Genomic DNA, 27,864 nt, shown 5'->3' with positions numbered 1-27,864 from the left:
AGGACCCTATGCCCACTAGGGAGGTTTATGTGCGCCAGACACTAAAACTTTAGCGGGTTACCACTTACTAAAGAATCTTTGTAAATGTATCGTAGCGTCCCTATGCAATCACACCTTGGAAGTGTGGTATTGTGCTTGGCCCACACAGCATGGTTGGGTATAAAGTTCTTTTGAACTTTTACACGATTTGTGGGTTAGATGTGCAACCTCTGCATAGTGTAAAACTGATCGATCAGCCATGCTCACGGTCAAGAGCGGCTTAGACCCTCACATGATTAATAAACTTGAAGATGGACTTAAATCGTTATTCTGGTTATTTCTCGTGGCCTTGCTGAGTACCAACCATAAGTGTACTCACCCTTACTTACTGCTGCTCAGAAGAAAAAGTTGCTATGAAGTTTTCTGAAAATGATGCTGAGTTCTAGGCGCACGTAGTCAACAGTTGATTGCCTATGAAGTTTGGAGCCTACATTTCCAAGATTTAGCTATATGTCTCTGATGAACTCGTAAGTCTTTATTTATATTTCTTTACGTGATACTGTTACTATTATTCACTGATGATGTCATTATATGTATGAAACTAGATCTTGTCATACATATTGGTAGCACTTCGTTTTGTTTTAAAACCGGGTGTGACAAGTTCTTTAAATTGCATACGACATGTGTAGAAGGCAAGGTAGATGATATGGTACCTTTCGCTATATATAATGAAGTGCACGTATGGTTTAAGAACTCCTCGATCAGGTCTCCAAGAAGAATGGCCCTACAAACAAATTTGTGTAGCTACTACAGAACAAGCGGCAGCTAAATATTGACCAAGGTGTAGGGAAAAAAAGTGATGGTATAGGCTTGAGAAGCATAAAAACAAGGCAATCAGCAACGACTGGTCACATAAGAATCACTACTAGAGTCATGGTATAGTTTTCACTATTTTTATTTATAAAAGGAAAAGATGATAAATAATGGTTCCACGTTCACGGAAATGCCTCTTTTGCTGGAGGTCCATAAATATTTTCTGAACAAACTAATTACCTCATCAATATTTTTATGGGGTGATTGATCCAAACATTTCACGGTTTTATAGTACAAGTTATTTATTTGTCATTAATTCGCTTCTACAAAGAAACTTTAGACAAGTCACTTTTTATAATTTAAATCTATTGTATGACATTAAAATTAAACCCTGACAACTCCTTTTCTCAAATTAATTTTATTTCCGAAATGGCATTTGCACATTTAAACCCCTAAAGTTCAAAAGCTTAGAACTTTTATTTTTGGGTTTTAGAGTAGTAGGGTTTAGGGTACTTAGGCATTTATTTTATTTAATTTTATTTAGAGTAGTTAGACCATTACTTGCATGATGTGTCATTAATTTGAATCCCATGTTAAGGTTTACTAGTATTCGAATAGTTTTCTTGAAGTGTAAGTTGATTTAGTAGTATAATGCTTAGCCTTGCAGTTTTGGTTGGTTGCGTTAATAAAAGCAATCTTATACGACCTTGCACTACTAGAAAACGATGTTTCCATCCCCAATAAAATTTGTTTAGAAAGACGATCAGTACTGTACCCATCTCTTGAGTCATGGGCACTGCACGCATGTGTAAGAATTAGTGTTGCACTGGTTTTTGTCAGGCAGAGAGAGGCATGCATGAAGTCACATGGAACACTTATCAATTAGAATATCCATACCTCCTGATTTAACTACACATTGGCTCATGTTTACACTACACCAACCAAACATTAATAACTGCAGTGCAGTGTATAGTACCATACGGCGCCACTAGAGTGCCAATAAATAGTTGATCCAAGACAGTCTTGCTTCTCGTCGCCCCTTAGAGCCAGCCATTTCGCATGTCACCACTTGGCCAGGGAGAAATAGGTGAAACATATACATAGAAAATGGAAGAAAATAAATCTGCTCCTAGCTTATCCGGTAGAAATGGAAGACACCAGGATATAGGTTACTGCATCTTTGAATTGTGGTGTATTGTGCCACAACCATGCTTTTTTACACGACCGCGACAACGGTTGGACATAGGTGAATGTTGGGTCGATGTGGACATGGTGAGCAGTCGATAATGAATAGGTATTTCAATTTATAGCGGGGTGCGTTACTTTTGTCCAGTCATTTGTACCTGCGTGTGAGGTGCAGCATTAGCAGGGAGCAGGGCATGAGGTAGAGATGAATTCGAAGAACGAATAAGAGGTGATGCCGGAGTCACTCTTTGGTAAGGAGATGGAGAATGGTGGCTGGATCGATGTAGGGAGGAAGACAGGAAATGCGGCATGGTGGTGGCAAAGCTAGACTCTCCCTAGCTCACGAGATAGAACAAGCTAGCTCGAGCTGTAAACGAGTCGAGCTGAGCACAGGTTTTTGCTCGTTAAGGAGCCGAGCCGACCTGAGTCGAGAAAGCTCGTTACCTAGCTGTAATCATGGATATAATTAATTATGGAATAAAAACACAGAGATCATGGAAGGTATGGGTCTTTGTTTTGGAATAAAAAAGCGAACGCTATTGTGGATGAAGGTGCCGTAAACTTGCTGTATATAAGTAGTGCATATAGGGTTTCAAATCTCAGACTGTCGAAAGGGCCAAGGTTTTATGTGTTGCATGTATGCTGCAAGTGTCTTCGAAAATGGTCCTTCCACCAAATTTTGGTAGACACTACAGCGCAAGCGGAGCTAGGCTAATATAAACATGGATCATGTGCAGCAAAGTCATCGTATAAGATTGAGAAGTTTCAAGAATTTTAATGTTGCTTGTTTCTTTATAGCAGTGAAGTACTTTTTTACTGAGCCACGGAGGATCCCACAGTCACCTAATAGAGAAATACGTGTGCATGCACTGTATGGTCAATTGTCACGAATGAACTCGAGGCCGCAGGAGTACTGAGTGTAATAAAATTTAAAGTTGATCGCAGTTTTTAAGAGACTATGTTATTGAACCGTAATACATAGCTTTGTAGTCATCAGCGTATTTAACTCCAACTGCTATAACAAAGTTAACTTTGATTTATGATGACTGAATGATACAATGATTTAGGTCCCTTTTGGTAGGGCTTCTTGAGCGGCTTCTCCATCGGATCAAGTCTATCATGAAAATATCTATTCCTATCATCCTAACAGATCTCGAAAAGGGTGGGGGGCTTCTCACGAAGTCCTACCAAACGGGTGCTCACAAAACGGCTTTGCGGGAGAAGCCCCGCGAGTCCCGCTGAGAGGAGCCAGGAGAGGAGAGAAGCCCAAAATACCAGATTTCTGTGGCTTCATCTCCACCTTGGGGGCCAAAGTCCAAGCTTGCCGTCGCTGAAGTCCCCATCTTGCACGAGGAGACCGGAGGACGCCGTCGATGCAGGCGCAGGGAGGCCGGACAGCAGCAGCGGCGCGGATGCAGGGCTGGAGCGGTGAGGGCCCGGTGGGCTAGAAGGCGGCAATGGCGTGGCCACGGGAGGCTGGATGGCGGTGGCGGCGCGGAGTCACAGGCGTGGGGGTCGGAGGATGGCGGTAGGGCGGGTGCGTGGGAGTTGAGGACGGCGGCGGCGCTGGCAGGAGGCGAAGGACGGCGTCGGGGGGTAGGCAGGAAGGTGACGGGTGAATGGATAAGAAAGAGAGAGGAAGGGAGGGTAGGGGAAAGAATAGGAGAAGAGAACAGGAGAAATAAAAAAAGAAAAGAAGAGAGAAGGGGAAAGAAAGAGTTGAGAAAAAAAGAGAAGAATATAGAAAAATGAAAAACAAAAATAAAAAGTATAAGAGCATTATAGGCATTTCATCCTTTTTATCCTTGTTACACAGCTAGAAGAAGCCGTTTTACCAAACATTTTTCTAATCAGATAAGCCCGAGCCAAAAAAACAGTTTCATCAGAAAAGCCACAGCCATAGCCCTGCCAAAAAAGCCCTTAGTAGTACAGATTGCCTACAAATGGTGTTATTTTCAAACCTTTTGATCAACATTGAATATTTACCTTAGGTCACCACGAGACATGCGAACAGTCATTGTATTAAAGACTACTGAAGTACCCAAATAAAACAGTACCTGCTGTGATGTGGCACTACATTACATTTCCAGACGAAAATGATCCTTATTGTCTTTTAAAAAATAAATAGTGTTTAATTAGTTCAAATGATGATGATTATTTCCATATTTCAATGTTCCTTTGTTCTTTAATTCCTATGTTCCAAACGCCCTCTTTGAAATCTTTTATGCGTTTTCCAATGCCCTGTTTTGCCGCTTCTTACATTCATGTTTCCTGCATTTCCTACCATTCCTCTGTTTTCGAAACCATTCATCAGGCCACGGAGAAGTGGCGGAGGAGAACCCCGCGGAGTGGAGCCTCGCCGTCGCCATGGTATCCGATCGATCGAGGGGGGCTACCCTAGGGTTTTGCAATCGAGGAATGGTGTGCGAATGCCAACACTGCTGGCTGGTGAAGACGACGAGCCAAACGGGCCCGAGCCTAACTGGGCCTATCTTAGTGAGCTTCAAATCGATATCACAAGTCGGTTCGAGCCCGAAGTCGGATACGAAACCCACTCGTCTCAACCCTCCTTTTCTCTCTCTGTCGCGTAAGCAGTTAAGCACACGGATCTTCCCACCAGCCTCCGCACCGCCGCCTCCCTTGCCAGAACCCTAGACGCCGCCGCCATCGCCACCGCTGCTGGTACGATCCCCGTATTCTCTTTCTCATCCTTCAAATCAAAGGCTTCCGTATTCGCCCCGGCCTAATCCAATCCCCTAAACTTCTCAGGATTTCTCCGGTGGTGCCGTCCCGGCGAGCCGAGCGGGCCGGTATGAGTAGCCACCGCAAAAACTTCCGCCGCCGCGCGGACGACGAAGAGGACGCTAACGGAGACGGCGGCAGCCACTCCAAGCCCGCCACCAAGACCCAAACCCTAACGGTGCCCAAGCCCAAGTCGCCGCCGAGGCACCAGGGGGCGAGCCGCCTCAGCTTCGCCGACGATGAGGACGATGATGACGCCGAGGAGGGCCCGTTCGCGCATCGCCGCCGCCCTACGGCCTCCGTGTACCCGGCCCGCACGGCGTCCCCTGCTGCGGCGTCGCTCCATCGCCTCACGCCCGCCAGGGAGCGGCACAGGAGCTCGCCGGCGGCTGCTATTGCTGCGGTGTCGGCGTCCAAGCCCTCCAACTTCCAGTCTCATGCTGGGGAGTATACTCCAGAGCGCCTGCACGAGCTCCAAAAGAACGCCCGCCCACTCCCCGGCAGCCTCATGCGTGCACCACCGCCGACTCCGGCACCTGAGCCCTGGTCTCAGAGGTTGGCTGGAGCCCCTGCCAGTTCCACTCCTACTACCTCCACGGCAGCTGCAACAGAACCAGTGGTTATTCTCAAAGGCCTGGTCAAACCTATGGCAGAGACAAGCATTGGGCCAAGGAAACCCTTGCAGAAGGAGGACGAAGATAAGTCTGAGGAAGAGGAGGGAGGAGATGAAGAGGACGAAGGGCCAGTGATACCTGACCGTGCGACTATTGAAGCCATCAGGGCGAAGCGGCAGCAAATGCAGCAGCCAAGGCACGCAGCTCCAGGTTACATCTCCCTTGATGGTGGTGGTGTGCTCAGCAGCAAGAATGCTGGCGGTGAGTCCAGTGATGAGGATGACAACGAGACAGGGGGTCGGATTGCAATGTACACTGACAAGTCAACTGACAGCCTGAGGAGCACAAAAGGTGTGTTTGGTGGGATCAACAACAGGGGTCCTGCTGCCAGTTTGGGTGCTCTCAGTGATGGGATCAGCGAGGTTGAGGATAATATGGATGATGATGACGATGAGGAAGAGAGGAGGTGGGAGGAGGAGCAATCCAGGAAGGGGCTTGGTAGGAGGGTGGATGATGCTTCTGCTCAAAGAACAGCAAATGGTGCACCAGCTTCTGCTCAGGTTCAGCCGCAGGCATTTGGATACTCTGTGGGTTCCCATCACCAGCACTCTCTTAGTGGTGCTGTACCTGCAGCATCTGTTTTTGCCTCAGGAAGCGTGGAATTCTTGTCCATTGCTCAACAAGCTGATGTTGCAAATAAAGCCCTGCAAGAGAACATCCGGAAGCTTAGGGAGACTCACAAGACAACAGTAAGCGCTTTAGTAAAAACCGAAACACATCTTAATGAAGCTCTTTCGGAAATATCTAGCCTGGACAGTGCTTTGAAGGATGCAGAAAAGAAGTTTGTGTATATGCAGGAGCTCTGCCACTATATTTCAGTGATGTGTGATTTCTCTGAGGAACTCACAAAGAAATAAGTTGACTGATGCGTGGATATGAAGTAATGGGCAGGGCTCCATTCAGAATGACCATCACTGTAACCATCTGTTGAGTCATGGGTCCTGCACACGTATGTGTATGAATTAGTGTTGCCGTCGTTTTTCTCATGCAGGCATGAACTGCTTTTACATGCATTCTGCAGGACTACAACAGACCTTGAACTGCTTCGACATGGAGAGTAGTTATTGTATCTGCATGGATCTGTGCTAACATGTAGGAGTAGTCCTTCGAAATGAATCTGCAGTGTCATGGTGTCTAAATATAAGTCCGGGAGTCATGCTTTCTTCGATTAATCATCGTCTATATATCCCATACATCAAGGTGTTGTGTTATATATTATCTGTTCGCTTACATGAATAAGAGAGGTCACGGATACAAAGTGATGAACATCTCGTGTATGCAGCCACTGCAGGTGAGTATACATGAGGCATATCGTATTCCCCGATAGCTGAGATGCGTAATAGAGGGTCACTGGTCACTTAGGACTTAGGAGTATGAGGCATTGGGAATCCATCTGCTGCTCCGAGTTCGATCTTCAGAACAGAACAAAACAATGCCATCGTGGATATATTTCTTGTTTGGCGTCACCAACAAGCTTATTGTTACACATCTCCGCGTGGATGCTGGTGGATGGCATGTCTAGCTAGGTTTGTTACTCTGATTGTATAGTCTAGACTGTTCTTCTGTTTTTTTTTCCAAATTTATGGTGTTTCCCCGTTCGTCATGTAATAAATGTAGTAAAAGCATCAAAGGCATTTTCTGCTGCATGGTACACCCGTCTTCAATCCTCCTTGCATTTTTCAGCTAGAAAGTCAAACCTGGCCCCACGCCAGCACCTTCCCTTTTTCTCAGATCCTAGCTTCTTATTAATCCCGTGCATGTCCTGGGCCCACGCATCATCTGCTTCGCCGGCTCTCAGCTCTCCTTCCCCAATGAAGCTAAAGCATCGGTGCAGGCATGCAGTTGCTTTATTTAGACTGTTGTGGAGGCATGGCCAGAATAGCAGCAGATGTAATGAACCTGAGACAGATGTTGCTACTGAAGAAGAATTGAAAGACAATCATTACATAGTGCGAAACCTTACATTTCTGTGGTTACAGTTTGCTGTTTCGACCTCAAGCACCATTTCTTAGCAATGATCCTTCTGTAATCGATAAATAAATTCAGAGCTAGCTTATGCTGTTTCTTCAAATGAGAAAGATTGGACCACAAGGCATTTGCGAGATAGTTACCACATCGAGTGGCAGGTACAGCGGATTTGGTTTACTCGGACGCTCTTGTGCCAGCTAGCCTGACCCGCAAGCGAAACTGGAGCATAGATCCTTCGGATCAGTCCAACTCTTTAGTGCTGAAGGAACTTCGTCCGTTACTGGCCCCCAAATCCCTAAGATCAATCAATGTCGAGTAATCCTGACGTCTCCCAAGTCTAGCTGTGGGCTTTGTTGCATACATGTTCATCTGTGTATGGAGTCACTGAGTTGGGTTATTGCATACCCTTGCATGCTGAATACTCAGAGTTACCTCATTCATATGCAAACTCTACAGCACAAAGCCTACACTGCATCGCATAGATATATAGCAACGACCTTGAACGGCGGAGAGATACAAAATTATGTAAGTGAGATACTTGTATACAAGGGTGTACATATTAATGTAATTAGAGTGGTTGTTGGATTTTTTGAGATGCCCGTCTTGTCTGTTTGTACTATTCAGAGTTCCAAGTTTTATGAGGTGAATGATGTCAATGTGAATATGATTATCTATTTTGTTTTTCCAAAAAGTGTCAAGGTGGTCAGTTTGCTTAGATTATTCTTTTCCTGAGATTCAAACTGTAAATTCATCCATGGAGTGTCCTAGTTCTCAAGGGTCTGATGTATATTTTTGAGTGGTTTAATCAAAATGCAAGTTACATGCTGGTTTCGTTGTGGAGGTCTTATCTAGGTTAAGGGTTCATGAACTCACTGGGAAGATTGGAGCATGACTCTGTTAGCAAAATTTTTCCTATGTTATAAAAAGGAAAAGTTAGAAAGATGTATGTGCCAATGCTTTCAAATATGTATATATTATACGTACATGTCTTCATAGTGGTGGCTGCAGTGAGCAGTTTCCATGTGTTGAGTGCGTGTGTTACTTGTTATTCAAATAATGATCATGTGTCAGTTAGTGACCCTGTGAACTCCTCCGATCCGTGCATTCTATATATATGAAGAGAAGCTAGACGAACCTGTACGAGCAAAACACATAATTGAGATTCCAAATAAAGGAGCATATTCTACATGTACATTGTCTTGTTCAGATATTTTGGTGTGCAATCCTGGGTGTTTTCCAATAGATGTGGCCGCCAGCCCCCATGGGATGGGGAGTCAGGCGGCATTGCGAGACACAGTGCCTGCATTCAGTGTCTCTTGTCTCGTCAAGCCTATCCTTCCATTGCTGGGCGGCCATATATGGTAGTACTCCGCAGGCCTCGCACCAAGGTTGTGGTTTGACCTTGAGCCCTTGAGCATATAGTGGGTAGGGGCCAAGGGGTGATCCTAGCTAGGTGGACTGTGGTCATGCTCGGCAGGGGTATGGATTGTGCAGGGTCGTGCCTAGGCCAAATTTGGTTGGTGGCTTGAGCACGCATCTCATGCCTGGGCCGTCATGCGGGGCTCTGGGACACCCCCTGTGTTCTACGACACCGACAAACACCATACCACAGCCCCGGATCACCGACTACATCTGTAGTTGCTACAACGAGGAATACCGACTGAGGATTCGACGTCTAGCTATACCGACTAACTGTTCAACGAATTTGGTGCTTTACTACTTATAGCAACCCTCGTCCGACGCTAATTTGGGGCTGTGGTATAGTGAAAAATGCAAGAGCGTTCAAATCATTAGCACTAGGAATTGCTTACATACGAAATTGACAAATAGAGTACGGACCATGAACCTTTGTCTTGTCAATTGAATTCCTTCCCTCACTCGATTTGTTCGTAATATGATCTACAGCTAGATCTTTAATTCTATCGCTGTGGGTCCTTTCAACCATCAGGGAGGACATCCTGTATGTATAATAGTAGTGCTATTGTGCTTCAACTTCCAATCCAAGTTTACATGGATCATTCTGATGCAAGTTAATTTGGGTAGGAAGACAGCAGCACAACATCATTAAATGTTTTCAAACTGGGAAGACTTATGAATAAGCTTTCCTCTAAAGCCCAACAGTAATACTCCTTTTACAACTGTATAGAATTTAGAACTAAAATGATTTTCTGATTTAGGTGGAGAAGAAGACTGCAAAAAGCTCAAACAAGCGATGTTGGAAATTAATCCTGACGCGGAATTTGAATAGACTTGAAAGCAAACAAGGAATCACATGACTGATGGCAAACCGAGGTGCCATGGCTAATTACTTCATGTGAACATGTATTAGATAATATGAACGTGTCTCAGTAATGTGAAACAGTTTAGGGGCTACCCCTATATATATATCCATGTAACCCTCTTTGAAATCAACAGAGAAGAAGGTGATATATAGTCGTGTTCATGTTGAGTTCTTAGATTTTCCTATACTTATGCACTATACCACAAAAGATTTGTGCTGGCGGCTAAATAGGCTCTGTGCTAGCGGGCCGAACACCCGCCAGCAACCTTGAGCCAGCACAAATGGCATCAGTGCTGGCGGGTGCTTACCCACAAGCACAGACCGCTCTGTGCTGGCAGGTGGTTACATCACCCGCCAGCACAGATATTTTTACGAAAAAAAGCCCGCTCGCTGCTCCCATGCCTGCCGCCCGTCGCCCACCGCCGCTCCCGACCCCGCCGCTCACCGCTCCCAACCCCACTGCCCGCCGCTCGTCCCCACCGCCCACCGCTCCTGCGCCCGTCGCCTCCATTCCCGGAGATAAGGGAGAGAGAACAGTGGAGAGAGAGGGAGAAGAAAAAGATAGGGTAGATGGTCTTGCACCAGCTGCCTCCGCAGCTTTAATTCGCATCCAGGACACCCGCTTTGTGTTGGCATCCATTTGCGCTAGCATGTGGTTATGTCACCCGCTAACACAAATGCATTTGTGGTGACGGGTTTTAACAAGCTGGCCACTACACCTTTTGTGCTGGCAGGTGGTATTCATGCCCGCCAGCACTCAAAAATTAAGGTACCAGCACAAATCGTTTCTTAGTGACGTGCGTTTGATACTTGGGCAAAGCCAACAAGGGACACTGCTGGTCAGTAGAGATATCGAGCAATAAGATCGACATTCTTAGCCACCTTCATTCTGTTGTGGTCGAAGATTTTCTATGCTTTGCAGGGAAAGCGTAAGGTTGTTCTTCATAGAGACCTCTGCTTTTGATACAACAAATGTCGTGTAAGGCATTTCAAACTGCTGTACTGACTAATCAACAATAAGCTCCAGTCATCTGAGGAGTCAATTCTAGCACCCTTAAGTTACGGTTCTGCTCTTCTCGGAGGTTCTAATCAACAACTAATGTCCTGTTTTGAGTCTTACACTTGTGGAAAATATCTCTTTGCGCGAACAATAAGTGTTGAGTTGGGACGCTGACTACTCGATCTGCATAGCCATGTTAATTCAAAATCCGGCATGGAGAAAAGTTTATCACTCATCTGTAGTGAAAATGAACGCTGTATCAGCGCCAGCAAAGGTCCTTGTTCTCACCTATAGTAGCAGGCTAGTATTTATATATGTATATATTGTTAACTATTTTGTTGTATTGTTGACTCTATAAAACTCAAGTTCATTGCATGTACACCTAACAGAAGTAGCTGGCGCTGGCATCTATGTTCTTATGTTCCTATTCCTACTGCGGATCTTGTCCTTCATTTTTCTTCTCTTGAGATTGAAACTGTATATTGACAGATTATCCTAGTTTCAAAGGGTGTGATTGTTTGATTTATATTTTTGATGTTTTCTTTGTCAAAATCAAACTTCCATGTTGGACTAGTGGCTTATAAAGGTCTCGGCGTTTAGGGTTGAGGAACTCAAATGGAAGATGGAACATGACTCTTGTTATCCATTTTTTTGTATGCTGAAAAAGAAAAATCAGACAACATTAAATGCCCATTCTTCCAAACATATATATTTATATGTACAATTAATTTAGTTGTTAATAAGCATCAAAACTCTTTTACAACAGAAATGAAGGTTAGGGACATTACTCATCGGAGGAGAAGGTCAGTCTTTTACATTTTTTGAGCAAACCATACCCACGCTCTAGGTGATGGCAGATGCTTATGACTAGTCGAGTCACCAAGGATTGATGTTGCAACTTGATTCCTGATGGCTCCCAAGCCTACTTTCTATTGCTTTTGCATAGTGTGAATGTGGGAATGCTAGAATTCTCCAAGTATCTCTCTATTTCACATCTAGTTTATCTGGTGCTTCTGGGAACTCTCCAAGTAAAAGTAAATTTCTAAATTAAATGTGACTGGTACATGCATATAAAATCACCGGCAGGGTTCCATTCAGAAAGACGATCACGTAATATAACCAATCTGTAACCATCTCTTGAGTTATGGGACCTGCACAAATATGTAAAAGTAGTGCTGCCATGGATATTTCTCGAAGATGTTATTCTATATATAAAAATGAATGCTGTTGAGATTGGTAAAGTTGGGACGCTCTTATGAAGTAGCAGGGTAGTATTGATATACGGAGTATTTTGCAGCTGTGATGCGTTCACTATTTTAGTGGGATTGTTGACCCTGTAACAATAAACTTCACAACATATACACCTAACGGTGGTGGCTAGTGGTTGTTGTTTCTTAAGTTACATCTGGAAACTGTAGTTTCTTGATAGGTTACAGGTGGGGCCTTTGGTCAGTAACAGTAATAATTGATCAGGCTTATCTCTATGTCACCGGGCCTCTAGCCTAGGTGTGCCATAATACATGAAGGGGATCCAATTGAATACATGTATCAGGTTGGTTTTATTAAGGTTTGATAGAGATCTCGTACTTATTCATATTTTATTAAGTTAGAATCGGACCTAGTTCTCTAATGTATAAACATTTATTTATCTCCACTGAAAAGAAGGGAAATCAGAGAAGTTGTACGTTGTAATGTTTACTGTGTAGTTAGTTCTTACGTGATGATTTGCGATGCAGTTAGCGCTTGCATCCGAATATTTTAAGGGATTAATTAGTGTAAAAATTCCTTCACAAAAGAAATGGAGATCCTGAACATCATTTGGATATCTGATACACTTTCTCGAACCCTTGTCCAACCCTGGTGTATGGCACAATGCTTGTGCCTATTCCTTTGGCTAGGCAGCTCATCGTGTTATCGCAACTTATTCCCAATGCCTCCCGGGCCTACATTGCACTGCTTATGCCCTCATGTTGTCTAGCATAGAATTCGCTCTCTATTTGAACATCTAGTTTCTCAAGTTCTATCTATTTACTTAACCTTACGCACCAACCACCTGGCAATTTTTGTTAGGTCCCGTTTGGATCCCTTCATTTGAAGGAATTGGAATCTACTTAATGGAGTAGGCTAATTTATCTTAGAACGTGGCATTCCATAACTTTCCAAAGTTTAGATATAAACCTATCTTAAATTCATGGGGTGGGAGATGGAAATTGATTCTATAGATTATGATTATTAGAATGGAATTCAATTCTTATAGCACGCTCTTGAACTCGCTTCCCTATATAGAAGTGCAGCACATAAGTATCTCTCCCATATCGCCAACAATAATATACAAATATATTCCACATACAATTATATTAGCTTAATTAATTTGTGTCTAAATTTTGATTATTAGAATGGAATTCAATTCCAATGATCCAAACGGGACCTTAATGAAATTGATATTTTTGATATAAAGTTGGGGGCAGAGCCCCACCCAGAAAGACAAGCTGTGTCATCATGCTGTATCATAACTTGAGCCTCGGGGCAAGCCACATATGTAAGTGAGGTATTGCGGATTTTGCCAGGAAGTGTGTGAGGTTGAATAGTTGTCATCATGCACCGTTTCTAACATAATAGTGTGATTATTTATGTGAACAGACCTCTAGCCTAATGGTTAGAGCACCTAAGTAGAATCCAGCAAGCTTGGGTTCAACTCTCTGTGGGAGCAAACTAAATGGATTTGGAATAAAAAAAATAGGTTGGGGCTTCGTGGGCTGACTTCGGTCAAAATAGTGTGTTTATTTCTTGAAATGTTTTATGTCAATGAGCGCTTTTCTAACTGTTTTCATAGTTTCCAGCGATGTCATTATCCAGTGAAATCACTGTCAAGTGTTTCCTCAACTCCAATTCTCCATGTTACATCACGGATGACTTCAACTACAATCATCATGCACATAAAAAATAAAAAAATTAGCAAATGGCCACATTAGTAACTTTCTATTGCAACAAGATTAATTATCTTAAGAAGAGATGCAACCCTGAAAAACTTTTTCTTCATTCTTGGGTCAAAAACTGTGGATTAAATATCAGCATCATTGGGATGTAGTATATTTGTTTGTCATTCTTGTGCTGGCTGTCATTTTCCATTTTATCAATATAATATTTTTGTAGTTTAGATTCAAGTCCCCTTTATTCTCTCAACCATCAAGTCAAGCGCTCAAAAGTGGTTTTGATGATAGCTATCTACATCTTGAAGCCATTTGACATCTATCCTTAACATCGGCGGTGGACTTTAGATATAGTGAATGGGTGCTTGCCTGACTCTACCAGGTGATCTTTTTCAATTTTTTGGTTGGACTCGTCCATTATCAAATTTCGTACGTACGTCTTACAAATTCCGTCTTACAAATTTCGTATTATTGGAGTATATAAGCGACAAAAGAGTAGGAACGCTACAAAGCTGTACATCTCATAACCAAGTGTCACGGGCTGTGCCATTCCTTATTAATTTTCAACTTTCTGATTGAAGACAGCCCACAGGCTGCAGAACGTCTCCCTGGCAAAGCATAATTTATTTTGTGGGTCCTATTAACTATAGCATCAAAATTATCCCTATCTTATGACTTCTATATAAGCAAATGCACTATATAGTAGAGTGTCCATACGAAAGATACAGTGATATGTAAGGGTATGCAATCTCCAAATGGAGCTCAGTGGTATGTAGGCTGGTACCTAGGCTTAGGAGACGTCAGGAGCAGTCATCTTGAATTTACCCGGAGGAACTGCCGGAGAGTATCGTCCATTCCGTCTACCTGCATAGAGCCTGCAGGCTACAGTTAACGATGTGCTATGAAGCGCCAGTCTTGTGGAGGTGCCTGACTGCTAACGACGACACTCATCCAATAAAAAAGTGAGCTCCACGCATGGCTGGACTATGGAAAAGGTAATGATCGTAATAATGACTTAGCCATGATATTCCCTCCGTCTAGCACACAATATGTAGAAGAGCCACTGTGCTTTGCTCCATTGTAAGTATGTACTTGGAGCAATGAAAAGGTAATTGTCGTAATAATTAACTTGTGATAAACTTTTCATTGCGTAGTTACAATGCAGCTGTATTATATTTTTTTATCCTCTGTACACACACATCACAGCTAGGGTCCGAGACCCCAGGCTCGTAATCTAACCGGTAGTGAGAGCAGTAATATAATATCACTGCCATTTCGTAATTTGACAGGTTCGTAAATCCAGCAGTGATATAGGCGGCGGTGATAACAAGTTGTGTAGTACTGAATTACTCAGGTACCATACACTTGCCAGTTGCCTACTCAGGTAGAAAGAATTGAGCAAAAGCGTCGAACCTTATCGTCGTAAGAATGCTATAGGTAGATACCTGGGAAACAAAATGAACGCTATGAAGATGATGGTACCTTCAACTTTCTGTATATAAATACTGCATATTTTTTAGAAAATGGAATAGTTTCCGGCCTCTACGACCGCACACAGCCAAGTTTTTACATAATCCTCAGCTTTCAAGCTGATTACAGATAAGAAAGAAAAATAGTACCACGGTGGATAGCATTAAGCTATTGCATGTAATAAATGTGGACTGATTCCTCCTCTATTGGGGTGGTTGAAGCTGAAATATTCTTCAATTATCTAAAAATATATCATCGAAAAATAGTGAATGTCCCTTGTGTGCCGTCAATTGAAACTTCTCTCACATAAACTCACCCTTCTCTGTTAAGAACAACTAAACCACAGTCAGAGTCCAAGGTCATCGGAGACTGCGAGGGAGAAGAACACAGAGGTTCATCGTACTTGTAGGATTCTCACTGTTCTACTTGGCAATGTTCGTCAATCCCTTTTATTCCTGACACCTTCTAATCCTACGGATGAACCTAGCAGATGACAGGAAAATTTGATCTCCTCTGAGACACGCAGTGTGACAGGCATCGTGTCAACACGAAAGCACATCATCGTTGCCTTACCCTCAGCATGACATATATGGATCTTGGTGGGTTTACATTTATAGAAATCAGGTTTGAAGGTATAATCTTGAGTACTACTTGTTCCGTTCTCTTTTGATAAGCACATTCACCTTGACACAATGATATAGGAAAAAACCCAGCTTATGATCCAATTAACGCAAATAAGGCTTATCCTCGTTAGCCCTCCACTGTTTTTGCCACAATGACTCATTGTTGCCCATGCGATTTATTGGCGTAGTCATGTTAGTTGCAAATAGGGCAATTATCTGTAAAAATCTCATTTTTTAAATATACTTATCAAAACAGAACCACCAACCAGAGTTTTCAATCTACATTGTCAGAGTCCCCAGGAACGTATGGCATGGTCTCCTCCGCTAGCCATCATGAAGTTGTAGTGCTTTCTTTTTCTTTTTATTGCCTTGTATCTGTAACTAAAGTGTGGTTTCCTTTTTGTTCCAAACAGCAAGTGTGATTAAACACTCGAATCCCCTGGAACTTTAGCCAGCATGAACTTTTCTAGTTAACGACATAGAACAGACCGTGCCATGCACGCAACAGAGGAAAGGCAAGCTGTGTACGCGAGAGGTTCTATTGCGTGCAAATTGCAGTTGCATTGGACACATATTGAAGTGTTTCAGCAAATTATGTTTCAGCATTTGATTCTTGTGTACTGCGAATTGAAGTGCCTATTAATGGTACATATTGTGTTTCAGTATTTGATCTGGTGTCCTAACGTTTATTATAAGGAAGGTTTTCACGGCATCTCGTGAGGATGTGGAAATTTTTTCTTTTTGCCTTGTATTGTCATACTTTTCTAAACTGTGTGGCACCAAGCCCACGACATGGGACAAGCATTCTATGCATCCAAATAGTAGGGCGCTGCTCTGGACAACCCAAGAATAACTAAACCACAGTCAGAGTCCAAGGTCATCGGAGACTGCGAGGGAGAAGAACACAGAGGTTCTTGTGTACTGCAGCAGACCGTACAACATGCTGCAGACATCGTACTTGCAGGATGGCAATGTTCGTCAATGCCTTTTATTCCTGACACCTTCTAATCCTACGGATGAACCTAGCAGATGACAGGAAAATTTGATCTCCTCTGAGACACGCAGTGTGACAGGCATCGTGTGAACACGAAAGCACATCATCGTTGCCTTACCTCGGCATGACATATATGGATCTTGGTGGGTTTACATTTATAGAAATCAGGTTTCAAGGTATAATCTTGAGTACTACTTGTTCCATTCTCTTTTGATAGGCACATTTCATCTTGACACAATGATCAAGGAAAAAACCCAGCTTATGATCCAATTAACACAAATAAGGCTATCCTCATTAGCCCTCCACTGTTTTTGCCACAATGACTCATATTGTTGTCCATGCGATTTATTGGTTTGGCCATGTTGGTTGCAAATAGGGCAATTATCTATAAAAATATCATTTTTTAAATATATTTATCAAAACAGAATGGAGAGAGTATGTCAACTAATTGATGTATGATGTTTAGGACCAACAAAATATACTCATTTTAGTTTTTGATGTCCAAAACATCATGTATTATTAATACATGGAGGCATTACTAGGTTAAGCAACATCCATAAGTACTAGCTAGGCTTAGTAACATCAATAAGCGTTCGATGGACATTGCTGTAGATGTCTTCTCACGTCAAATTTGTACGCATGCATCGACTAAAGTCAACCAAGATGCATGTTTACTCCAGTTAATAATAGAGCAACCAATGTCTCTGGCAATGGCCCCGGTCCAGGGTACTTACAGAACCCTATCTCGTTCTTTGTTTTCTTTCTGTTGATGTTTAAGATAAAGTTGGGGTACCTGGCATTGTGTTGACAAGACGACCACCACATAGAGCGGTAGGTAGGAATCGGTGATGTCGCTTGTGCTTTGGCCGGTTACCCAGTACCGCGCACATAACTGCTTCCCAAATCCTCTGGATCAATCCAAGCAGTTGTTGGGGAAGGAACGGCAGCCATAACGGGACCCGACACTACTTTGCATTTATATCGGTGATGAGGCATTGTGATGCCCTCTTGGCTTACATCTGTAGTGTTTTAGTTGGGAACTTTATGAGCTACTAAGATTGAAATTGGTTTCGGATGATACTTGGTTGGTCCAAATGTATGGACTCAATTAAATATGAGTTTCAGTGCTTATATATTTAGACCGTTGGTGAATAGATGTGCTGTCAGTGCTGATATATTCAGTGGCCAAGTTGAAATATGAGTTTGTGATGAAGAAACACTAGTAGAGAATTGGCCTTTAGTCCCGGTTGGTAAGGTGCAAATCTCCCGAAAATCCATCCGGAATAAACCAACCGGGACAAAAGGGGGGGTCTTTTATCCTGGGTCACTCAACCGGGACTAAAACGGGTCACCACGCAGGTGCTGAAAAAAAAAATCCTAGGCACGCGATTTTTCACGCGAAATATGTGCGTGCGCGCTGCGTAGGATTCGAACCCACAACTTCCAGCCTCGCGCGTAGCTTCCTTGCCATCCCACCTACACACCACATTTGACTATATAGGGGATGCTATCCTTTGGTATTACAAACTGGGATAAAAGGGTTCGAGGGATTTGGCCCTCTTTCAGTTACCTCGTTGGAATCCTTTTATCCCGGTTTGAAACACCAACCGGGATAAATGACCCCCTTTTATCCTGGTTGGTATCATAAACCGGGATAAAAGGCTCTCGACCCTTTTATCCCGGTTGGTGTTTCAAACCGGGATAAAAGGCCTCTCAGAGTCTTTTTTTCCTACTAGCCTTTGCAACCGGGATAAAAGGTCCCGGTTGGTGAACCCCCCACCAGTGACCGAGCTTTAGTCCCGGTTGGTGAACCTTTTGTCCTGGATCAACTTTAAACCGGGATAAAAGGGGACACATCGAAAGCTAATTCTCTACTAGTGAAACTTCCAACCAAGAATAACTTCCTAAGACACCAGTCACAATATGATTTTTCTTAATTCTTAACCACTCGTTGAGGGGCTGTTGAGAGGAAGACAAATTCAACAGGAGGTGGAGGAGACCGACTGTTCGGCTTACATGTTTACGTGTAACAGGACGTGTAACAGGCATCTGTCCTCCATTGCTCTGCGCTTTTCAGAAACATTCATAATTTTCACACAGCAACTTGTATGAAAACCTAAAAAAGGAATAGAGGACATATGTTCACAAGTGTTCCCTGTTTCATGCCGGGTACACACAACTGCTAGTCTGTGTCAAGAATAAGAAGAGAGAGAGGCACCCCGCACCCATGACACAACCTGCTTCTCAGAGGTCATTGACGTTGCAACTCCACACCTAATTGGAGGATCGAAGACTTCCCGGTGGTGCACCAAGCTTACAAGGTTGGCTCACTCTAGCTAAGAACCACACAAGGTCGCAACACCTTGCTCGCTTAAAATTCTAGGCATCTAATCTATAACTAATCACTCTATAAGTATGTGCTAATCATCTTGGATGATCAATCTTAGCATTTTGGTGGTATGGATGTATTTTTGATCTATCTTGTGCTCTAATATTTCTAAGCACACTCTAGCAACTTCAAATGAGTGAGTAGAAGGCGTATATATAGCTTATCTAACTAAAACAGTTGTTGCTTCAATAACTAATAAACACTAGTGAGTCACTAGATGATCCGATGGTCACATTGGACGGCCATTGGATAATCCAATGCACCACATTTCACCATATGGCTATTGGACCTCTCCCTACCTTTGATGACCAGTCAGAACTTCCGGCTAAATTAAATTTTTATCTAGAAAAGTTAAAATAACCTATAATTCAAAACGGATGAGTAGAATTTTATGGTGCTTGATCCCATACAGCACCGAAGTACTTTCCTACTGTGCCCTTGTCTGGTCTGTTGCTCTAACGGCTAAAAGAAAGCTAGTGAGCCACTGGATGATGCGACAATCACATTGGGCGGGCATCGGATAATCCAGTGCACCACATTTCACCATACTGCTGTTGGACCTAGGGGTGGTAAAGGGCACTCTAATTTAGCCTAGCAAATTTATGGATCGGGTTCAATAAGGACCGGACCATAAATTAATATAATTTTGAACTAAAAATAGATAAGGCTAAGTTGGATTGTGAAGGAGGCATAAGGGTCGTGATCCATTACCAACCCTGGTTGGACCTCTCCCTACCCAAACCCCTAACGCTTCCTGATGCCCCAGTCAGAACTTCCAGTGTAGTTAAATTTGTATCTAGACAAGCCAAAACGATGTATAATTTGAAACGGAGGGAGTAGAATTTTATTTTGCTTGGTCCCATACAGCACCGAAGTACTTTCCTACTGTGCCATGGTCTGGTATGTTGTGACAACGAACTTGAAGCCACTTATAAATTTCAACTACTTGTTGATTACAGAGAGCACGGCACCCTGCAGTATGCATAATAATTATCGTAACTGTATATATCTTTCTAGTTTCTTCATATAGACTTCGATATCTCTTTCTCCATAGGGTCACGGCTATATATTTACCACGGACCCTCAAAATAATGAGGTAGTAAAAAAAGGGCTATCCATTTTTTTGAATTCGTGAACTGTGCAAAATCGAGCTAAGAGGGCATTATCGGCTAGGCTAGTTTCAAGTTTCTGATGCCTGCTACGCAATAGAATTGTCTTCCCTGTATATATCTCTATAGTTTCTTCATATACACTCCAATATTTCATCCCTAGGTCCGTAAGCTAACTTCTTAATTATATGCAATATGCTGCATAGTAATTTCCATAGGAATGCGGTAGTAAGTAGAACAGTAGCTCAGTGCACATATATGTATGTATCAAGGCCAGTAGCTCGGCTTAGGAGACGTCAGGAGCAGTCAACTTGGATGCGCATGGAGCAGTTGTGCGTTAGCCACGGCCATTCCCTCCACTGCAATAGAGCGTGCAAGTTTCAGTCGGAGATGTTGTATGAAAGGCCAGCCTGGCCGAAGGACCAAATGGCACATCAGGAGGATCAGCCAGAAGCTAGCTAGGCATGTCTGCTCAATGGCTCCAAATTTAAAAAGCATTGGAAACAATTATAGAGAAGCGGCAACAGGGTGAGAAGCAGTAGCAGCACACGGGGCGGATGCGGCGGCAAGCGGGGCTGCGATTGGAGCAGATGCGGTGGCGTGCGGATTTGCAATAGGGGAGCCAATGCGGCGGCGGCAGCAACGGGATCTGGCGGGCAGTGGCAGGCTGGTCAGATCCAGCGGGACCAACGGCCGTTGGTGGCCGGTGGAGCCGCAGCGGTGGCGGGGCCGCCTCTCTCAGATCCAAGTGCACCACCTCCCTCCCTCTCTCTCTCGGGTGGCGATGGGGCTCTAGCGAGGCGTGCTACTTGGGTGGCGGCAGCAGGGTGGGGGTGTGCGGCAAGGGGTGGTGGCGGCGGCAGGGCGGCATGGATTTTTTTTTATTTTTTTAATAAGCTTTCACTGCCGGTTATGGGTACCCCATCACTGCCAAATTGGATACGACGGATTCAAAACCGGCGGTGATGGGGTTTGAGGGCCGGCAGTGATGCCCTGTTCTCTAGTAGTGCTAGCAATTACACAAAAAATTATAACTTTTCATGTGAAGTCGCGTGTTGAGCATGATTTGTTTTGCTGTGTTTTGCAGTTTTTGAAAACCGGTTTTCAGTATATCCCTGAAACTGGGATCGTCTGCATGAACATGTTTATTTTATTAGCTTAATCTGCATTTGAGAAGATTAGCCTAGAGCCGACAAAGCTGATGATGGATCAAGACTCTGGAAAAACCATATGTTTCGAAAAGAAAAGAGAAAGAGAGGTAGGATCTACACTAGACACCAGCAAAGCACAACTACACATGCCCAACCATGTTCCCGCGTGCAGAAATGCATCAACATATAATGTCCGTTTTGTTCGAGACTCCAAAGAACAAATATGCACACCATTTTGTGGTATCCTTCTGTTGCAAAGATTGCGGACCGAGCAGTTGATGGATTCCCAATGCCTCACACTCTTTACGCGGCAAATGGCCCTCTCTCAAGCATGTCAGTGAACAAATAATATGATAACCCGTACTCATATGCAGTGTCTATGTACAAGAGGTTAATCGAGACTCAGAGTTGTGACGACGCACGCAGAATCATGGACACATCTCATGCAAGAACATATCTAATGCAATCCCGGCCTAGTTTTCGCACTCTTCAACCGTATAAATAAACTCCCTCGTCACAACTACTGAGCCCTGGACATGCATTTGAACATTTCTTCATTATTTATAGAAGCATCACTCCTTGGCTTATATTTGAAATCATGTGATGATTGTATAGATTCAAGCGGAACCAGAGATGCAACAGGATGAATGATCAAGGATATAGGCCCAACAGGAACAAGCGGCATCTCAAGGGTCTCTCGTAGTATTGCATATTTGTTTTGTTAGTAGAAGCACGCAATTGATGTTTCAAGCTTTCTTTAGGCTCCACTCTCCAGCATTATTGTAGGAAGCGGCAGATCTAGTGGTTGTTGTTGCACTTCATATCCGTGTTCCAACATCAAGGAAGAAATAAAAACAGCGGTGGCAAGGCATTTCACCCTGCTGCTTCATTGTTACACAGAAAGCTTTTGAAGCGACAGCTTGATTCCAATTTCCCAGTGCCTCATACTCCTACACCAACGATCCTCTCCTACCAAAATGAAGGTAATAGACAGACTCGTTACTATGCACGCGTAATCATGGCTCTACAGCTGACCTTTTATCTTAGTTAGTAGGGAGCAAATCTCCCAAAAAATCATCTGAGATAAAGTAATCGAGACAAAAGAGGCGTTCTTTAGTCCCAGGTCACTCAACCTCAAACCTCGCGTGTAGCTTCCTTGCCATCCCACCTACACAGCACATCTGACTATATAAGGGATGCAATCCTTTTGTATTAACTCGTGGGAAACCCTTTAGTCTCGATTTGTATTACCAACCAGTTGGTGAACCTTTAGTCCCGGATCAAATATTAACGGGGATAAAAGGGGTGGATGGAAGGTGAGTTTTCTACTGGTGTTAGATAAGAACGCAAATGCAACCGGCTCCAGAATGAATCGGGGAAAGGACATTCTCTTTCAATGCACTTACTCACTCGCCATTTTTGTGTTTCTGATTCCTTTATATTATCTCCATGGACTCCATTTCACCGGATAACATACAGCTATCTGTAGAAACAAACTCGGATGAACAGCACTCTGTATTGATCACCGATGTACAAATTATATACAAGTACAGAACAGTTCCTATCTAACTAACTGAACGATTCTTCAGGGAGCCTGGCGTGCATGGCGGGGTGCGCGTGAAGAACCGGAAGAAGCGCAGGTAGTTGTAGACGCCAGCTTAACACCCCCCCCCCCCCCCTCAGTCTTAGCGTTGGTTTGGCCGACGCAGAGACTGGCTCGAAAATCTTCGTGTAGCGCAGACGGAAGCCCCTTCGTGAAGATATCCGCAAACTGTCTGTCGCTTGGCACATGAAGGACGCGAAGCTCGCCAAGGGCAACTTTCTCCGGAACAAAATGTATGTCGAGCTCGATGTGTTTTGTGCGTCGGTGATGAACTGGATTACGAGACATGTATACGGACGACACGTTGTCACAGTACACAACCGTAGCCTTCTGGACGCCATGGTGTAGCTCGCCAAGCAAGTGCCGCAGCCAGGAACATTCCGCGACGGCGTTGGCAATGCCGCGATACTCAGCCTCCGCGCTGGACCGGGAGACTGTGTTTTGCCTCTTGGAGGACCAAGACACCAGGGAATCGCCGAGGAAGATGCAAAATCCCGACGTGGACCAGCGAGTGTCCGAGCAGCCAGCCCAATCGGCATCGGTGTAGGCAAGCAACGACGGCGCAGCCGTGGCGAGGAGGTGAAGACCGAAACCAATGGTGCCCTTGAGATACCGGAGAACGCGCTTCAGCATGTTGGCGTGGCAGGTGCGAGGGGCGTGCATATGTAGACAAACCTGTTGGACGGCGTAGGCTATGTCAGGCCGTGTGAGCGTGAGGTATTGGAGGGCGCCAGCCATACTCCGGTACCACGAGGAGTCAGAGATCAGGTTTCCTTCAGAGCTTGACGCCTTTGCGCTGGTTGTAACACACTAAAAAAAAATCAAAGGCCCAGCCAGCCCAACCCTTTTCCCTGGCCCGTTGCCCCCCTCCCATCTTATCCAGACCGGTCCTCTCTTCCTTCTCACGTTTCTTCCTCCTTCCCTGCTCTCCCATGGCTTCCCCTCCCTAAATCCCCTCTCTACAGCAGCAAACCCTTGGGGGGAACTAGCAAAACGGATCGAGGACAACAAGAGGAGCAAGAAAGGTGCATCTTCCATGTAGATCGGTCCTTTCCCCATATCTTCCCGCTGCCCTAGGGTTTGGGGAACGACTAAGGTGAGGTGAATCCACTTTAGATCTGCTAATTGATGTTTTTAGGAGGTTCTTGGTCCTGAGGATTAGTGGATTTGTTGGGGAAAACACGGTTTGAAGGTCGATTTAAGGTGTGCTGTCCTGTAGCTCGGGCAGTGCTGCTGTCCTTGTAGATTTGGTGACCTAAACGATTTCTCCTCCAAAAGTGGATCATACAAAAGTTGTAGAGAATTATGAGATGTAACTGCTGTCCAAGTTTCATATTTTTTGGTGGAGTATACCTTCAGTTATTGAATATTGTTTGGACGCTGTTTCTGAATGTCCAGATTTTTGACAGCAGATGTTCAGAGATGTATTAGATGATCTTAAGGATGGAATTCGTGGAAACCCATAATAACAAAGTTTTAAGTTTCTCAGAGATATATGTCCTGACAAAATTTTAGAATTTTTGGACAAGGGGTTTGGGAGATATGAATTTTTGTATGCTGCTGCCCGAAATTTCAGACAGATTCTGTACTTCACATTCAACTGCAGTTTTACCCCTCTTTGGATTATGCTAAAAATAAAGGATCTGAACAAAGTTGTAAGATTTCTCCCTTAGTTTTCTAAGATGTATTTGCTTGCTGTCATATCTTTTGTAATTTTAAAGATACAAAAAAGTGAAGCAGCACTGCTGCGGTTAACCTAGGTGATGTTTACCATCGTCGCTTGTTTGACGGGTTGGGCTATATGGGTGCTTTACTTGCTGTGTGCACATGGTTGTTTGAGGATATGTTCTGATCTTATTGTGTCAAAACAGGTGGTAACGCTCCGGATCACGCTTAGAGCGGCTATCTCCTTCATTGGGAGGCAAGTAACGTAGCGGTGGTTGCTACAAGCTTTAATTTGCTATTTTTCCTACCTCCACCTTAAATTTCAGAATGATAACTTATCCAATATCATCCATTCAATTACAAGTTTATGCACATCTTACTGTTGTTATTACATATACCTTATTCTTTACTTTATAACTTGGTAATGGCTCTTGTTAGCATAATTATGATGAGGTTTATGTTGTCAAATGAGGAGAGACTTATCTGGTATATGCGGTGTATACTCTCTTTGTGCGATCTGTCTTGGCATTGCATTTCATTGCATCACAATGCATGGCATATGGAGTTATTCGCCGCTTGATAGCCGCGACCGTACCGGTACAGCATCGTTTATTGGGCATAACGGTGCAGCTTCATACTTTGTTGAGTATGAAGGCAGGAGACATGGCATTTGCATTGCATTTGCATTTAGGGTGCTATCGGTTTTCTATGGTATTTATTTGGCAGTGGTGGTGACAAGTGAATTTTCTCCAAGGTTTGGTGACGAATTGGTTTTATTTATGTACGAGGGTGTTGGAGTTATTATTATTATTATTATTCATTGAGGAGATACACTTACTGATAATAGTTAAACCATGGTCTAATGAACTTGTAGTTTAAATAGCTTGTTAAAGCTAGTTACTTGCTGAGATTTTATATCTCACCCCTATTTTTTTGTTATCCTCTCAGGTACTTGATGGATGGATGCTTTGCTTGGGGGTTGGGAAGTAGCAGCACGTCACACACTTCTCTTTAATCAAAATCCTCTAGTGTGATACTGTAATATTTAAGTCCTTCTCTATGAGAGTCTATTTGTTGCTTAATGATGGTTAAGCTTTGTTAAACCTTGCCTTAATCGTTTGAATTTCATGTTAGGATCTTTTATTTATGCTAGTGTGCTTTATCTATTTTCATATCTTATTGTTTCTTGCTTCCGCGGTGTTCCTGATTTAGGGAAGATGCTGTCAAAATCTGTCCCTTTTGTCCGATGTGGCTTAGTAGCATCCTAAGGTGGCGTTTGTTTTTCTTGGGGTGTTACGGTTGGTAATCAGAGCTTAGGTTAATTTAATCCTAGGAAAAAATAAAGTCTAATTTGACACACTTGCACTTGTAGGTTGGGTACGGGTATATTGGTGTGTATGGATTATTTTGTCTTTATGCATACTTTAAATTGTTGGAGCTTGATATTTGTGTTGTTTGTGTCTTGTGGTGGCTGCAGTTATGCCACCTAAGAAGCAAGGTCGGGCACGACCAGCGAGCGGTGCCCAAGCTGATGGCACTAGTCAAGCAGAATTACTTGCCGCAATGCGTGAGATGCAAAATGAGATGAGGACTTTGAGGCAGGCTGCTCGTGCGGGTGCAACACAACCTAATCCTACTACCTCTACTCAGGAAGTTGCTGCCCCAGTTGGCCCTGAGAGTGGTGTCTCGCTGAGAGAGTGGGTTGGCATGAAGCTCGATAGTTTTGATGGCAGTGGTACTCCTATTCAGGCTGCTGATTGGTTGTCATATGTGGAGGATAAGATGGAAGCTTTTGAGGTGTCAGCTCATGATCGTGTTCGTTATGGGGCACAATTACTAAAGGGTGAGGCACGGATTTGGTGGAAGGGTGTGCAGTCAGCTCGCACGGCTGCGCATGGTTCTTTAACTTGGCCTGAGTTTGTTAGGCAGTTTGAGAGGAGGTTTTACCCAGTGACCTTCCTGGACAAGATGAAAATTGAGCTAAATAACTATGTGCAGGAAAGGAAGACAGTGGCTGAGTATGAGGTGGGGTTCAACCAGATTGTTCGCTTTGTTCCACATGTGGCCCATGATGATGCAGAGAAAGCAAGGCAATTTCGTCAAGGCCTTAAGCCTTCAATTCGCCATGTGTTGGGTGCCTTTGAAGTCACAGACTTTCGCTCCATGGTAGAGAAAGCCTTGGGAGTTGAGATGCAGCTTCAGGTCACAGCTGATCTAAATAAGTCTTTGAGTGGTGACCAGTCTCGTGGTCAGGGTGACAAGAAGGTCCATTCTGGTGGTCATGTTCATAGGAAGGGCAAGTTTCAGCGTCACCAGCCGTACCGTGGTGGTTTAGCTCAGTCTCGTACTCCAGGAGGGAGTACTCCTCAGTATCGTGCCATTCCCAAACCTGGCACGGGGATGGTGTGCTTCAAATGTGGAGATGCGCATCGTCTTCGAGAGTGCCGATGGTCCGGCAAGTGCTCTATTTGTGGTCAAGATCACAAGGACGTGGTTTGTAGGAAGAATCCTGATGCCAAGCTTCGTTGGGAGCTAGTGTCTTCTTCAGCTCCCAATGGTGCATTCCATATGATGGCGGCTGCATCTTCTACTCCTCACCTACCTGCACCGCCACCGCAGCAGTACCTACCTGCCCCTACACCTCAGTACTTGCTAGCGCCACCGGTGACTCCATCAGCTGCCCCTACACTTCAGACTGGGGCTTACTGGATGCCCCATGCTACTCCTTCAGCACCCATGGTTCCATGGGCTCCCACTCCGACGGGTCCTACTTCGGGTGCCTCTTCTTCGTCTGGCGTTCCAGGGGCATATGTTATGCCTGCCACTAACGCTAGAGATCGTGGTGACGTGGTAACAGGTATCATCTCAGTTGATTCTTATGATGCTCATGCTCTTTTTGATTCTGGAGCTAGTTTCTCTTTCATCTCAGAGGCTTTTGTTGGTCGTTTGGGTCTTTTTGTTGAAAGGATTGGGGAGGCTATCGTTGTTAGTTCTGCTAGAGGGCTTGTCTCGAGTTCTATAGTTTGTCCAAGCTGTGTTGTCACTCTTGCGGATGAGGATTTTATTGCTAACTTAGTGGTGATTCCGTTGGAGCCTTTTGATGTGATTCTTGGCATGGACTGGCTCTCCCAGTATAAGGCCGTTATCTCTTGTTTCTGGAAAACAATCACTTTGCAAGCACCATCAGGACGAGAGATGATCTTTCAAGGTAGTGGTTTGAAGTACTCTATCTCCTTGTTGTGTCAGTTATTTCCTAATCGATGGACACAAAAAACTGGAATTCTTTTT

The 27,864-nt window shown here is 44.0% G+C and overlaps 1 protein-coding gene and 1 long non-coding RNA gene across 2 annotated transcripts; both read left to right on the top strand.

Moving 5' to 3' along the window:
- Window positions 1-4,332: 4,332 nt before the first annotated feature.
- LOC117844072 (transcriptional repressor ILP1) lies at window positions 4,333-6,250 on the top strand. Its single transcript, XM_034724848.2, has one exon. It carries the CDS (start codon window positions 4,790-4,792, stop codon window positions 6,248-6,250), a length of 1,461 nt encoding a protein of 486 aa, XP_034580739.2. The 5' UTR covers window positions 4,333-4,789.
- A 17,260-nt stretch (window positions 6,251-23,510) lies between these two features.
- Window positions 23,511-25,723, top strand: LOC140221980 (uncharacterized). Its single transcript, XR_011897480.1, has 2 exons — window positions 23,511-24,007; window positions 24,783-25,723. It is a non-coding gene; the product is annotated as an uncharacterized lncRNA (long non-coding RNA).
- Window positions 25,724-27,864: the final 2,141 nt, after the last annotated feature.

Source organism: Setaria viridis, chromosome 2 (assembly GCF_005286985.2).
Source record: "Setaria viridis chromosome 2, Setaria_viridis_v4.0, whole genome shotgun sequence".
Classification (NCBI taxonomy): Eukaryota; Viridiplantae; Streptophyta; class Magnoliopsida; order Poales; family Poaceae; genus Setaria; species Setaria viridis.
Note: the sequence above shows the minus strand (reverse complement) of the source record. Positions and strands in the feature narration are given on the sequence as shown.

Bases quoted from the DNA above. Each gene is read 5' to 3' on its own strand.
- LOC117844072 (XM_034724848.2), top strand. From the start codon at position 4,790: ATGAGTAGCCACCGCAAAAACTTCCGCCGCCGCGCGGACGACGAAGAG.